General features: G+C 40.8%; 1 protein-coding gene across 5 annotated transcripts in view; it reads left to right on the forward strand.

The window, feature by feature from the left end:
• Nucleotides 1–15,078, forward strand: part of atp10d (ATPase phospholipid transporting 10D) — a 49,827-nt gene that overhangs the window by 8,441 nt on the left and 26,308 nt on the right. For 3 of the 5 annotated variants that reach the window (XM_025900856.1, XM_005477702.4, XM_025900854.1), the window contains exons 3-9: nucleotides 931–1,125; nucleotides 9,355–9,559; nucleotides 10,836–10,921; nucleotides 11,292–11,398; nucleotides 12,996–13,127; nucleotides 13,280–13,392; nucleotides 13,576–13,828. In XM_025900856.1, the coding sequence (XP_025756641.1) occupies nucleotides 931–1,125; nucleotides 9,355–9,559; nucleotides 10,836–10,921; nucleotides 11,292–11,398; nucleotides 12,996–13,127; nucleotides 13,280–13,392; nucleotides 13,576–13,828 (1,091 nt within the window). Of the gene's footprint in view, nucleotides 1–930; nucleotides 1,126–3,733; nucleotides 4,512–9,354; nucleotides 9,560–10,835; nucleotides 10,922–11,291; nucleotides 11,399–12,995; nucleotides 13,128–13,279; nucleotides 13,393–13,575; nucleotides 13,829–15,078 lie in introns of those variants that run through there. The other 2 variants (XM_025900855.1, XM_013266071.3) reach the window with 2 other exon arrangements.

Here is a 15,078-nt window from a genome sequence, read left to right on the forward strand (position 1 = left end):
TGTTAAAAGGGAGTTGTTCCTTCCTGTTGCCAATTGCTAGCTCATAAGTGGTTGTCTGATTGTTGGGGTTTTATCTCCTTAACAATTAAGCACTGTATTGTTGTCATTCACCTCACTTATTTTAGCATTCAGCTGAAAGTGAGACACTGTGCAACTCCATACTGCTAGATTTTTTTTAGTGCTGCTAGTAATGAGAAATAAGAGAAGGAGAATGCAAAGTATGTGTTCAGAGTTCTCATTTGTGTAAACTCACTTGACCAGTTTTCAGTTAAATAAAACCATACAAAGCAAAGCTCTTAGTGTAGCAATACCCTTTTCACCTATTATCCATGTCATGCTCACTAATGCCTCTCCATACAATTACATATGCTGGGCTTCTCTATAGCTCCAAAAATGTAGTATCCAAAGATGAATTTCAGAAATGGATTTGTCAGGCCTGTTTTTACAGTTTTTACCTTAGACCGTCTTCACTGACAGTGGTTATAGGAAGTGTTCGGAGTCCATGCTATGAATCATGTCTTATTTTAATTCAGGGCTGCTTGAGAACCTGAAGATGACCATTTTTGCTTATCAGCACTGTACTTTTCATTTCTGTGATTTCCTGACTTTTAATGATTTTAGTTACTACAGAGGATGAATTTAAATTCTTTACAATTTGAGATTTAGATAATGTTGAACTTCTGAGAGGCTCACCCCTTTTTAATTTAGTCTTTGTTGATTAAATTGAGTCAACTGTTGTTGGTGCTATATAAATAACATTTAATTAAACTGAACTGAATTGATATGTCAACTGGATTAACAGAAGATGCATACTGGTTATCCAGTACACCACATCCATGATAACTGGTCACCACTCATTTGGCTTCCCTGCTGCAGTGACATTTTGTGACTTCCATGTACTAATTTGCCCCTCTGCTCCTCTCTCTGTAGGGCTGCAAACCTCTATTTCCTTTTCTTGACATTGCTAAACTGGGTGCCAGTGGTTGAAGCCTTTCAAAAGGAAATTACTATGATTCCTCTGCTGGTGGTTCTCATAATTATCGCCATCAAAGATGCCCTGGAAGACTTCAGACGCTACTTGTTTGACAAGAAGGTTAACAACAACGTAGTTCGAGTATTCTGTGGGTAGGTGAACCTTTTAATCTAAGGACCCGTTCATGGGGAAATGCCATTTTCATACTTGCATTAATATAGATTAGAATAATCCGTGGAATAGAATAGAACAGAATAGCCCTTTATTGTCATTGTACATTTACAGCGAAATAGTGGGTGCCCCACGCCAACTGTGCTGGAATAAAATATAACTAGTAGACAGCATGGGTAAATGGCAATCAGGAGAAATCTTTACAATCAAGAGGGATATGTGGGGCACACATTAGAGAAAAAGTTGCAAAGTGCCTGGAAGTAGTGCAACAAAAAGACTTGGTCTGAATACAGTCCTTATGTGAGGCCTGAGTGACGAGGGTAACTCAGATCATTAAGACTCAGTGGGCAGGGTGGGGGTGGGGGGGGGGTAGTGTTTGGTAACAGCCCAAATGGCCCAGAGGAAGAAGCTGTTAGTGAGTCTGGAGGTGTGGGACCTGATTGACCTGAAGCGCCGACCAGAGGGCAGCGAATCAACAGGTGGCGGGCGGGGTGTGAGGGGTCGTCTGTGATGGCGCTGGTTTTCCTGAGACAGGAGGATCTGGTGATAGCGTCCAGGGGTGGCCGAGGGCAGTCAATGTTTTTTTGGGCTGTGTTATTGACCCTCTGTGCAGCCTTCCTGTTCTCAGTTGTGGCTCCTGCGTAACAAACATCCAGGCACCCTAGGAGGAGAGCACGCTCTCCACCGAGGAGCCGTAGAAAGCCAGCAGCAGCTTCTGGTCCAGGTTATTCCTCCTCAGGGCATGGAGAAGGTGCAGCCGCTGCTGGGTCTTTTTTTTACCAGGGTGATGGTGTTTGTGGGTCCACGTGAGCTCTGTGGAGATGTGGGTGCCCAGAAACCTGAAGGTGGAGACAGATTCCACCCATTCTCCATTTATAATGAGAGATTGCAAAAGTACTTTGTTTGACTTTGAAAAGTGACTTTGTTTACGTAAGTAGAAGTACAGATACCCGTGTTAAAAAATACTCCAGTAAAAGGTACTGATTAAACTTCTTTACTCAAGTAAAAATGAAAGAGTACAGGCTCTGAAATGTAGTCAAAGTAAAAAAGTAAAAAGTAGTTCCTTGAAGGACAATTCTTCCAACCATTTTCAGTAAGTGAACTTTGTGCTATATTAATATAAAACAATATTAGCACATGAGAATACAAATATTATTCTGATCTAAATTCTAATTCTCATGCAAGCTTCAATCTGTTGTGTAGCACACATGCAGTGAAAGAGAATTTAAAAAAATAACAGTTTTCTGTTGTACAGGGTAACTTTGCCTCCACAGCTAAACAGTAAACACTGTTTATACCATCGTTATACTAGAGAGTGGGTAATTCAGTTAATTAATCCAAGTATCATCAGCTTAAATGTTAATTAATCTCTGCTAGACCAACGCTGAGCATAAGAACCACAGCCACTGTGTATCAGTCTTTACTTTGAATTCTCTGCATTATTACAAACTAACCTGTTTTTCCTGCACAAAACTTCCGAGTACTTTCATGCAACATTTGAATAACATAAGTTTGTATATTTTGTTATGCAGGACATTTCACAATATGAAAAATGATCAAACCAGATAATAAACAAATCCCACGTATGATTAAAATGATGACTTTCTTATCTTTCTGCATCTTTGAGTGAAGTTTGCACTCTTTCTTTTCTCTCCCTGTGAAATACAGCAGCTGGACCTTTACCTAGCAACACACTGTGCGACAAACTGCACACAGTTTGTGTGTTTGCTGATGTTTGTTGAGCTGACAGAAACAGTGAATTTGAAATGACCTGACACTTAAAAAAAACATCACTCCCCTCATACTTCCTCCTCTTCTACCCCGCTAGCTAGATTTTGTAGTTCCGCAAACACAACAGGACACCTGCACTCATTCCAGCCCTCTTTAACTCCAGGGTATAAACGCTGTAAGTGATGCAGCTGATCCAAAAGTAACCAGTCTGTTTTGAAGTAGAAAGTACAGATATTTGTTTAAAAATGTAGGGAGTAAAAGTAAAAAGTTATCAGAAAAATAAATACTGAAGTAAAGTACAGATGGCTGAAAATTCTAAGTACATACAGTAACAAAGTATTTGTACTTTGTTACTTCCCACCTGTCTGTGCCTCCTGAAGTCCATTAGGAGTTCTTTTGTTGTTAAAGTGCTGCCTGTAAAGGTGTGGGCTGGACAGGAAGTCAAACTTTCTGTATTTTAATCCCCGTCTGATCGAGCCTTCCTGTGTGGAGTTTGCATGTTTGGTGTGCCCAGAAACAGCTGTTTTTGCAGCAGTATTTATTTTCTGTGCAAATCTTATAAAGCTAAGCAGTGACAGTGCTCAAGCCCTCTGACTGCTTTCTTAATGCTGTGCTCATGGCAACCATAGCATTCATCGCTGAAAATAGTTCAACTTTCACTGCACTCACAAAGACATGCTCAGTCTCTAATATAACCAAGGTGTGAAAAAGCTGAGCCTGGCTCTCAGTAACAATATACATTTTAAAAAATAGATGGTTTCTGTAACCTCTGCTTCCAGTGACTGTACTGTAGATTTCACATTTTACAATCAAACATAGAACAACAATATAAAACCCCTTCTGCTCAGTGAACAGGGACTCATCTGATCTTAAAGGGACTGTCAGGAAACAATCTTTGCTTAGTGACACTGCTGTCTGATATATCTGATCTGTCTTTTCTGGCAGTTGTAAAACTTGAACTTTGAGTTTCTTTACAGCATTACTTCCTTTTAGAGGAGTGGCAGTGAATTCTGTAAGACTGTCAGCTGTCTTTTGATCAGCCCCATTCCCACCTTGCCTGCCACAGCTGTGATAGGTATGATAGGAAATGGAAACCAGTTGTACAGCAGGATGAGTAAGAAGAAAGAACAGAATAAAAGTTGAGGAAAAATATTTTTCAGATTAGAGCTGTACGCAGTCATGGAAAATTAAGGCTTATGATTGGGGACAAATTGACAAACATTATCTGCTGGAAGAGTGGACTCATGAACAGCACGGAGCAACCATCCTGCCCTCATGCTACCAAGGAGCACCACCAGAAGAAGAGGACTGTGGTACCTTCCTTCACAGAGAATGAGGAACTAAAGGAGCTCCTACAGCTGTATAAAAGCAACAAGATCCGGACAACAAAGTATTCCTTTCTGTCCTTCCTGCCCAAGAATATTTTTGAGCAGCTCCACCGAATCGCTAACGTCTACTTTATTTTCCTTGCTGCACTAAACTTTGTCCCTGTTGTGGAAGCCTTTCAGCCAGAGATCGCTCTGGTTCCTATTGTACTGGTGCTGTCATTAACAGCTCTGAAGGATATCTGTGAAGACTACCGCAGGTTTAAGACTGATCATTTGATCAATGGGCTTCTGTGTCGTGTTTACAGCAGGTAGGGTCAGTTTTATTATTATGGGCCTGAATATTCTGGTCCCTTTAAAGATGGTCTGATTTGTCATTTCAAGCACTTCAGTGACTTAGCTGTGATATATTTGTAGGTAATATAGTATTAATTAATTTTTTTACAAGTCCTATGGTCAAGGATGAACCTTGAAATATCACAACATTGGCTAAAAACATGTACATTCAACTATATTGTAGTCTACAGGGAAATGATGCATTAGTGTGTTTCACCCTGTTCTGTGCTGTTAACCAAGATGTGGTCAAAGGTGGGTCAAGACTTCCAGTAAAGCAGTTTCCACAAAACAGCAACTCACAAGTCCAACAACTCTTTGGATATTTAACTTTTCAGAAATATTCATAAGTAACTTCTAACAATGTAACTTATATTTGACAAAAAAAACATGACAGTGGGTTTTACAGAAGGCAATGTTTACAGTAATTACAAATAAACTCAACTCAGCAGAAGTGAAGTAACAAAGTATTAATACTAATTTTCAAGTATTTGCACTTTACTTGAGTATTTATTTTTCTGGCAACTTTTTCTTTTACTCACCACTTTTTTACACAAATATCTGTACTTATTACTCCTCACACTTATTAAAAAGGTCATTACTTTATCATTGCTGTATCATTTATAGTTTATACTCAGGGGTTAAAGTGGGCTGATAGTGTTGTAGTCAAAAGTTCTCGTCTAAAAAAAAGAAAAGAAAAAGAAACAAGTTGTGATTGCTGAACTTCAGCATCTAGCCCCACAGAAGAAGAGTGAGCGTGGAGGGAGTAACATTTTTGTTTGTTTTTTTTAACTGTTAGGAAATTTCAAATGCAACATTTCTAATATTAGCTCAACATCACCAAACAACGAATTATCTGTGTGCAGTTTGCTGCACAGTGTGTTGCTAGCTAAAGGTCTAGTTGCTGTATTTCTAAGGAGAGAAGAGTGTTTACTTCACTAACAGATGGAGAAAGTTGCAAGAAAGACATTGGAGAAAAGAAGAGAGATTAGATTTAAAGCTAACGACTGCTCAGTGATAATTAATGAACCGCAGATTTAAAGAGTGCATGTAAAATAATCATTTTTCATTACATATTGGACCATATATGATGTGTTTTAATAGATTATGTATGTTTATATTGTGAAACGTTCTGCAAAACAAACTAAGATAAATTCAATTTGTGTTATTCAAATTTTGTATGAAAATATTCTGCTTTTTGCAGGATAAACAGAACAGCTGGCAGTACTGTGGTGAATTAACATTAACGCACTGTGTCATACTAGAACGTTTGGCGACCGCAGTGCAGTGAGCCATTAGTGAATCAAGCTGAATCAGTTTTTGGTAGTGCTTCTCCTTTGTTTGACTGTTGGTTGATGTTCTCCTTTGCTGATTATTGTTCTGGAGCACAAAAACCCCCCAAACTGTAGAATAATGTATATTACAATATGTAATATATCAGATATATTTAAATTGTTATCTAAAGCACTGAACATACAGGGGTGTAAAAAAGTGTTTGCTCGCTTTCTGATTTCCTGTTTTTTGTAAGTTTCTCACACTTATATGGTAAATGGCCTGTATTTGTATAGCGCTTTACAGGGAGTGCAGAATTATTAGGCAAATGAGTATTTTGTCCACATCATCCTCTTCATGCATGTTGTCTTACTCCAAGCTGTATAGGCTCGAAAGCCTACTACCAATTAAGCATATTAGGTGATGTGCATCTCTGTAATGAGAAGGGGTGTGGTCTAATGACATCAACACCCTATATCAGGTGTGCATAATTATTAGGCAACTTCCTTTCCTTTGGCAAAATGGGTCAAAAGAAGGACTTGACAGGCTCAGAAAAGTCAAAAATAGTGAGATATCTTGCAGAGGGATGCAGCAGTCTTAAAATTGCAAAGCTTCTGAAGCGTGATCATCGAACAATCAAGCGTTTCATTCAAAATAGTCAACAGGGTTGCAAGAAGCGTGTGGAAAAACCAAGGCGCAAAATAACTGCCCATGAACTGAGAAAAGTCAAGCGTGCAGCTGCCAAGATGCCACTTGCCACCAGTTTGGCCATATTTCAGAGCTGCAACATCACTGGAGTGCCCAAAAGCACAAGGTGTGCAATACTCAGAGACATGGCCAAGGTAAGAAAGGCTGAAAGACGACCACCACTGAACAAGACACACAAGCTGAAACGTCAAGACTGGGCCAAGAAATATCTCAAGACTGATTTTTCTAAGGTTTTATGGACTGATGAAATGAGAGTGAGTCTTGATGGGCCAGATGGATGGGCCCGTGGCTGGATTGGTAAAGGGCAGAGAGCTCCAGTCCCACTCAGACGCCAGCAAGGTGGAGGTGGAGTACTGGTTTGGGCTGGTATCATCAAAGATGAGCTTGTGGGGCCTTTTCAGGTTGAGGATGGAGTCAAGCTCAACTCCCAGTCCTACTGCCAGTTTCTGGAAGACACCTTCTTCAAGCAGTGGTACAGGAAGAAGTCTGCATCCTTCAAGAAAAACATGATTTTCATGCAGGACAATGCTCCATCACACGCGTCCAAGTACTCCACAGCGTGGCTGGCAAGAAAGGGTATAAAAGAAGAAAAACTAATGACATGGCCTCCTTGTTCACCTGATCTGAACCCCATTGAGAACCTGTGGTCCATCATCAAATGTGAGATTTACAAGGAGGGAAAACAGTACACCTCTCTGAACAGTGTCTGGGAGGCTGTGGTTGCTGCTGCACGCAATGTTGATGGTGAACAGATCAAATCACTGACAGAATCCATGGATGGCAGGCTTTTGAGTGTCCTTGCAAAGAAAGGTGGCTATATTGGTCGCTGATTTGTTTTTGTTTTGTTTTTGAATGTCAGAAATGTATATTTGTGAATGTGGAGATGTTATATTGGTTTCACTGGTAAAAATAAATCATTGAAATGGGTATATATGTCACGGCGAGTGAGGGGAGCCGTGTGGAAAATAAAGGAGGATCCAAACGCAGGCACTTGTACAGGTGAGAGGGTGGTTTATTAAACACAGAAGAAATGGACAAAACAGCAAATGGAGAACTGAACTATACTGGGTAAACTAAACTACTGAGCCTGAACAAGAACACAAACCTGAACACGAATAACAGCGAGCAGAAGACGGAATGATGGTTGACAGCAGGGAAACACACAGATGACGCAGGGTGGATACACAGACGGACCAGCAACTACAAACACAGAAGACGCGACTTAAATACACACAGAGAAACACAAGGAGATTACACACAGGTGGGGAACACAGCTGGGAATAATCAACAAGACGAGACAGGGGTAAAACTGAACACACTCACATGAGATGCGGACCTTCACAATAAAACAGGAAATAAGAACACTACACCAAGACGCAGACCTGACACTGAGAGACAGACAGAAAATGACACATGGAACCTGAACTCACACAAAACATGAGAACACAAATCCTAAATACCAATAAACAGAAACATGGAACTCAATAACAATAATCATCATCACCACCATCACCACAAAATGAGAAAATCCAAAACACCAAGATAACTGAAACACAAAGTGCCAGAGAAACATAAGGAACAATCCATAATGCAAAAGTAAACCAAAATATAATAAACTCAAAATACTGGGTCCAAACTGACCCAGAATCTTTGTCTAATAATTACTATATATATATATGTATTTAATATTAACTGTACAATATATTGTGGATTTTAAGAAACATTAGGTTGTGTGCGTGCGTGTTTGTGTGTGTGTGTGTGTGTGTGTGTGTGTGTCAGGGAGAGAGAGAGAGAGAGAGAGAGAGAGGGGATGTGTGTGTGATTGTTTTGCAGAAGATGACTTTTGACCACAAAGCTACCAGCCCACCTTAAACCCTGAGTATAAACTGGGTTTTCTTTTAAAAATACATTTTTGATATTATATGTTGAATTTAAACACAACTGCCTGTTAATTTCTCAGGAATGTTGCAGTGGCGAACACACTGAGTTTGTAATCCAGGGGAAGATTCTATTAAGAGTTTCGTGTCAGTTATCGAAGATGGTGTTTTATGATTTTTTTGATGCTGCTTACTCATCTACACAAAGCCTACAGAACCACGTCATCTACAGAAAGCAAAGATCAAATAACAAGGCTACCAAAGAGCTGTTACCACCTGGCTACACCTAGATATTCTGTCTGTAAAGTCCATGAACATAATTGGTGTCTTGTAGAGTCTGACACCCACCATTGTGCCAGTCCAGAGGCACGGCCTCAGACCTCCGTGCAGCATTGCAGAGATATGTCAGCCAGAACAGTTCTACAACATCCAGAGCTTTCAGGATGTCTGATCCACCCCAGGTGCTCTGCCACTGTGCAGTTGTTTAACTACATTAGTGATAGGCAAGTTGACCTCCTCATCCCAAATTCTACTTGGATTAAAGACGGTGTGCCAGTAGGTTTAAGATGTTCCTTCCACCGCCTAACTGTGTCCCACCACTGTAAACGGTGTGTGTAGAATACCCCTCCTGACTCGACTGACAGTTTGGCAGAACTGCTTTAAGCCAACCTTCTTCCATCATCTGGCTGAAAGTTTTTGCCAGAGCTGCACTCTGCTTGGCCTGCTGGTACCTGTCAGCAGGTTGCTGGAGCTCGTGGGACTCCAGAGGCTGCTGGTACCTCTGGGTGCTCATTGGCATGGCTCCTTTAATTTCCGGTGTCCACCACCTGGTTCTGGGATTACAGCCACAAGAGGTGCCAACAAACTTATGTTTTCTTTGATAGATTTTTAATTTTAATGCTCTCTCTCTCTCTCTCTCTCTCTCTCTCTCCCTCCCTCCCTCTCTCTTTTTTTTGTCCCATAGCACACAGAAATCCTACATTGACCAGTGCTGGAAAAATGTGCGAGTTGGGGACTTTGTTCATTTGTCCTGCAATGAAATTATCCCAGCTGACATGTTGCTGTTGTATTCCTCTGACCCTCGTGGGGTTTGTTACATTGAAACTGCCAACCTAGATGGGGAGACCAACCTGAAACAGAGACAAGTGGTTTCAGACTTCCCACTGCAGGTAATACATGAAAAAACTGATATATTGTCACATAAGTACAACATGGGCAAACAAAGCCTGGATTTTCTATTTTTCATTTCCACCCAATGGTGGCAGAGGGATGTTTTGAAAAAGAAAAATCTGATGCCAGCGATTAATGAAACAGATCGACCTCCATCACCTACCCAATGGAAAATAGTTGTTAATGTTGTATCTATGCTCTCAGCTGCTCTTTTGTGCCGTCTCTGTCCCCTTCCCTCCCAGTTGCAATGAGAGACAGAAAGATGATCCAGTGTCCAAAGAAACAAAGAAAAACTTTGCCTGAAGGCTGCAGAATTACTGCTCATTAAACAGACGTAAAATAGTATTTACCCTTAACAAGGTGATTCTAGAAAACGTGGCATATTTTTCATGTTATGCACTGAATCCTTAAAAAAATGTAGAAAATTTTTGACAAGTGGAAGACAAAAACCACTGCACTTACCTATTTTCTAAGCAAAATATACAGAAAGTACAATTTGCAGTTCCTGGAGAAATTGCAGTGGGATTGTTCCTACATATCTGTGGGGTTTTGGTGTGTGTAATGCTTAAACCGAGGTAAGTTTGAGTGAGTTTTTTCTGTCTGTCTCTAAAACTGGTTGCAAATTTTAAACAGGCAGTGAATAGCTGTTCAGGATGGATTCCTCTAAAACAAATGGCTCCAGTTCAAAAAGTATACATGTGGGCTTTAATGAAGGGTTAACTGAAAAGAAGACAAGTGTAGCTAAGTTTTGAGGGTAAAATGAGGCAGGTTAAAGCCAGCTTTCACTCTGTCCAACTCAGGCTTCACTCCAGCTCTGCAATACACATGAATGGGGAGAGATTTGACAGATTTTTTTGGTGACATTTTTGAAAATAACTGAAAAACCGTAGAAGGTGGTTTTGTAGGCACACTCATGCTGTCCGGTTTGGTGTGACAACAAAGTGTGTAGGACAAATGGTGTGGGAGAAATTCAGCCTAAAGGAAAGAGAATGGCAGCAGAAAAGTGAGAGAGGTTGGTCTCTCCACATTCAAAGTCAGTGTGACTCTATCAACAGAAAAAGTGGAACATTTCAGAAACTGTATCAAATTTCAACAATCTGAATAGAAGCTTGCAGCACACAAATGAGCTGTTGCTTTGCAGCAATGGCACTAATAAGAGGGAACTCTTACACGGCAGTGAGTGTCAGTCTTTTCTTTTGTGTTTGTGTCGTTGCTTACTTGACTTTGTATATGTATTTATTTACATGTTTGGTAGAAAGTGTGTCTGTGTTGCAGGGAGAAGAGTTCACTCCTGAGAGTTTCCACAGTCGTATTGAGTGTGAGAACCCCAACAATGACCTCAGCAGGTTTAGAGGTTACATGTGAGTCTCTTTTTTATTTCAGAGTGTTTAAACACATTTGTGTATTTGTCTGTTTGGAGTTGATGTCACGGTGTCATGGAAACACTGTGACATCAAAAATAGACTTTTTTCAACTGCCTGGATGGATTATTTATGAATACATTGTACGGCAACTATTTTAATTTCACAGTTGAGTGTCTTTTTTTATTATTTGATGTCAGACCTTTTTACTTTTCCCAGAGTCAGTATCCATGTCTCAGGGATTTCCTCAGACCGCCTTTTAGTTTTGAGTTCAAGTGGTCAGAATGAGCACTGCTTATGGAGAGGCTGGTATTCACTGTATTACCAACTGTTTTTGTCTTTGTATGAGTTTGTGTATTTTGTTTCACAGGGAGCACTCAAATGGGGTTCGTGTAGGCCTCCATAGTGGCAACCTGTTGCTCAGGAGCTGCACCATACGCAACACTGAAACAGTGGTAGGCATCGTAGTCTATGCTGGTAAGCCTGCAGTTTTATTTTTGTCACATCTGAACGTCAACAGTTACACTGGCATTTTTTCCAAAGTTTAAAGCAAATTACTTCCATAAAAGAAATGGAATTTTTTTTCATAAGAAAAACTGAAAATGTTGTTTCAACACAACATTTTACTCGTTAATTTGCACATATTGGCCTCTTACTTTGTTACTTTATTTATGGTGCCCTTTTCACAGTATTGCATAGTACCTGTATTAACTTAGAACAAAGATATTACTGAAGCTATAGTGAGCTGTATGAATATGATGATCCAGCTGTAGTAAACAAGACCAGTGGAATGGCATTAGATGATGCCCAGCCATCTGCAGTCACAGATGAGGATGAAGATTGTGGCCAAATTCAAGATCCATCCAGGGTGTACTTTCAGCCACAGGAGACCAATAATACACAACCAATTGGCTGCAACAGTATACAGGAACATCTGCACCTCATATGCACTAAATTTCCCACTGAGAGTCAATACCAAAGGTAGCTGAGAACAACAGGGCTAAGGTCCTGACGTTTGAAAAACTGGAGAAGTGTGGCTCAAGCAGATTTCAGGCATAATATCATACACTCTTTTTATTTGAAAAACTTGTAGGTTTTTATGTGGTAAAAGCGGCTCTTTTATTTGAACCTTATGGGCTCAATCATTAGTTTCAAGTCATACTAAACAGAACATTAAGTTATTCTCATTCTAAATGGAGAATTACCCATTTCAAAGTTGTTATCCATGAGACTGCAGTTTCGATATCAGATCCGTCCCAACATGTTTATTATTAAGGGGAAAAAAATCCAAACCTACATGGCCCTGTGTGAAAACCTAAAGTAATAACTGTAAGGACTGATTACAGCCATGCCTGTTCTCAATCAAGAAATCGCTTAAATAGGACCTGCCTGACAGAAGTAGACCAAAAGCTCCTCAAAACAACCTTATTAGTGGTTTTTAAAAACACAAATTAACTGATTTCCCATTTTAGAATTTCAAGAATTTTAGTTAATAAAATTCCATGTCTTAATATTCAAAACTTTCCAAGCACCAATAAATGGTAAATGGCCTGTATTTGTATAGCGCTTTACTAGTCCCTAAGGACCCCAAAGCGCTTTACACATCCAGTCATCCACCCATTCACACACTGGTGATGGTAAGCTACATTGTAGCCACAGCCACCCTGGGGCGCACTGACAGAGGCGAGGCTGCCAGATGCTGGCGCCACCGGGCCCTCTGACCACCACCAGTAGGCAACGGGTGAAGTGTCTTGCCCAAGGACACAACGACCGAGACTGTCCAAGCTGGGGCTCGAACCGGCAACCTTCCGATTACAAGGCAAACTCCCAACTGTTGAGCCACGATCGCGCCAATAACTATTTACAGCAAAAACAATGTTATTAGTTGTACATAGTTATCACTTATTACTTTGCAGAGTTTGACCAAACCAACTGAGGAAGCTGTGTTAAAAGATTTAGAGGCTGTAATACATGTATGAAGACTCAAGTATGAATAAAGAGTGCTGTTCCAGTCTTGCTTATGTAATTTCAAGTCTTCAAAGATGGCTGTGTTCTTCTCTTGTTATGGACTCAGGTCATGAGACTAAAGCCATGATGAACAACAGCGGCCCGAGGTATAAGCGCAGTAAGCTAGAGAAGCATCTGAATACAGACATCCTTTGGTGTGTGGTCCTACTCTTCATTATGTGCCTGACTGCTGCTATAGGTCTGTACTGACACTGTTGAATCACAGCTCTCACTTGACAACAGCTTTGACTGGTCACAGTATTCTTCTGATGGAAACTTTGTAATAGTGCACATTGAATGTTGCCGATAAGAACAGTGAGGAATGGCAGTAAGGATTTCATTTGTGTTCAGGCCACGGCTTCTGGATGAACAGCTTTGAAGAATCCATCTTCCAGGTCGATACTGAGACGTCTCCTGCCCTGGCTGGATTCTATATATTCTGGACTATGGTCATTGTGTTGCAGGTATGTTAGCTTCAGGCTTGGGCACGTTTATCAAAGCCTCTCATTTGCTACTATTATAATCTTTTCTGGATAACCAAAACAATTTTAAAAAGACACAAACTTGATGGTGTAAAAGCACAGGACCTGTGCTTGAATTTTTTATTCGTCAACATGTTAGAAGGATTAATGCTTTTTGTTCAACAGGTGCTGATCCCAATTTCTCTATATGTGTCCATTGAGATTGTGAAACTTGGCCAGATCTACTTCATCCACAACGACCTATCCATGTACAACGAACAGCTGGACTCTAGGATCCAGTGCCGTGCTCTCAACATTACTGAGGACCTCGGTCAGATTCAGTACCTGTTCTCTGATAAAACAGGAACACTGACAGAAAATAAGATGGTGTTTCGCTGCTGCAGTATCTTTGGAGTTGAATATCCTCATGAGGAAAATGGTAGAAACTGCTATTATTGCTAGAATGCTTTGAATTTCATTGATGGCTGTTGTTAACATATTTTTGGCATTGAAGGGAATTTTGTAATTACAGTAGGAATGCAGCTAGGACAATGAGTGCTTACACAACCGCATTTATACAAACAAGATCTTCACCTTGTCTTTAGTGCTTTAAACTTTTGTACGATGATGTCTTTAGTTGATGTCATTGTCCAGAATATCGATGTCACTCAATATCACAAACTAAACTTCTTCATGAAATTCCACAGACACAAAGTGTAAAACAAAAAACAAACAAAAAACATCATGAAGCAAAAACATTTTCATCTTAATGTTTTTGCTTCTCCAAAGTGTTTTTTGTTTTTGATCATTATCCCTCCATGAAAACCATCTTACTGTGGTAGAGGACTTTGTGTGTCTTGGAAATGTGTTGTCAGTGGCTTTGTTTTCTGTAAGGTCTCACCCTAGTGAGACCTTACAGAAGTTGTACTGGGTGAAGGCCAGGTGAAAACCATTTCAGTGACCCCCGTGAAATGAAGAAAACCAAGAGATCAATTCACCCTGGCCAGGATACAGTTGCCGCACCCCCACCCTTGGGCCAAGTTTGGGTTGGGGCCCGAGGGAGAGTGCCTGGTAGGCGGCCTTTAGCCTATGGCGCCCGGTCAGGTGTAGCCTGAGGAAACAACAAGGGTCTGTCTATCCCCCCGGCCTGCTGCCTGGTTTTCCCAGAGGACAAGAGGGTTGCGTTCCTGCACCCTTGGGCTGTTGAATGGGAGCTGACTGTCATTTGCACTTCTGTGCTGAACAAGGGAGCCATCGAGCTGAAGGAGTGCTATTCAGCTTGGTTAGCCTGTAAGACTCTGGAGGCAGCTAACAATTACCAGCAGGCCAAGCAGAGTTTGGCAGTGGCTGAAATTGCTGAACTCAGGTGTGGGAGTAGTTACCAGTCACCCCAAAGCAATTCTTTGAGGTGACTAAGGAGGCAAAAGCAGTGCTCTGCTCACACATGCATAATGCGGTTGAGGTCCTGCCAACTTCAACTGAGGATATAGTCAGATGGTGGAAAGAGGAGTTTGAAGATATCCTCAGTCCCACAGACAACCTTCTATAGAGGAAGCAGACTTTGGGGACTAGGGGGATGGCTCGCCCATCACTAGGTCACAAATGTAGTGAAAAAAACAACAACTCCTTGGTGGCATAGCCTGTGGGGGTGGATGAGATTTGCTGGGACTTCTTTAAGGGCCTGGATAT

Source organism: Oreochromis niloticus, linkage group LG19 (assembly GCF_001858045.2).
Source record: "Oreochromis niloticus isolate F11D_XX linkage group LG19, O_niloticus_UMD_NMBU, whole genome shotgun sequence".
NCBI lineage: Eukaryota > Metazoa > Chordata > Actinopteri > Cichliformes > Cichlidae > Oreochromis > Oreochromis niloticus.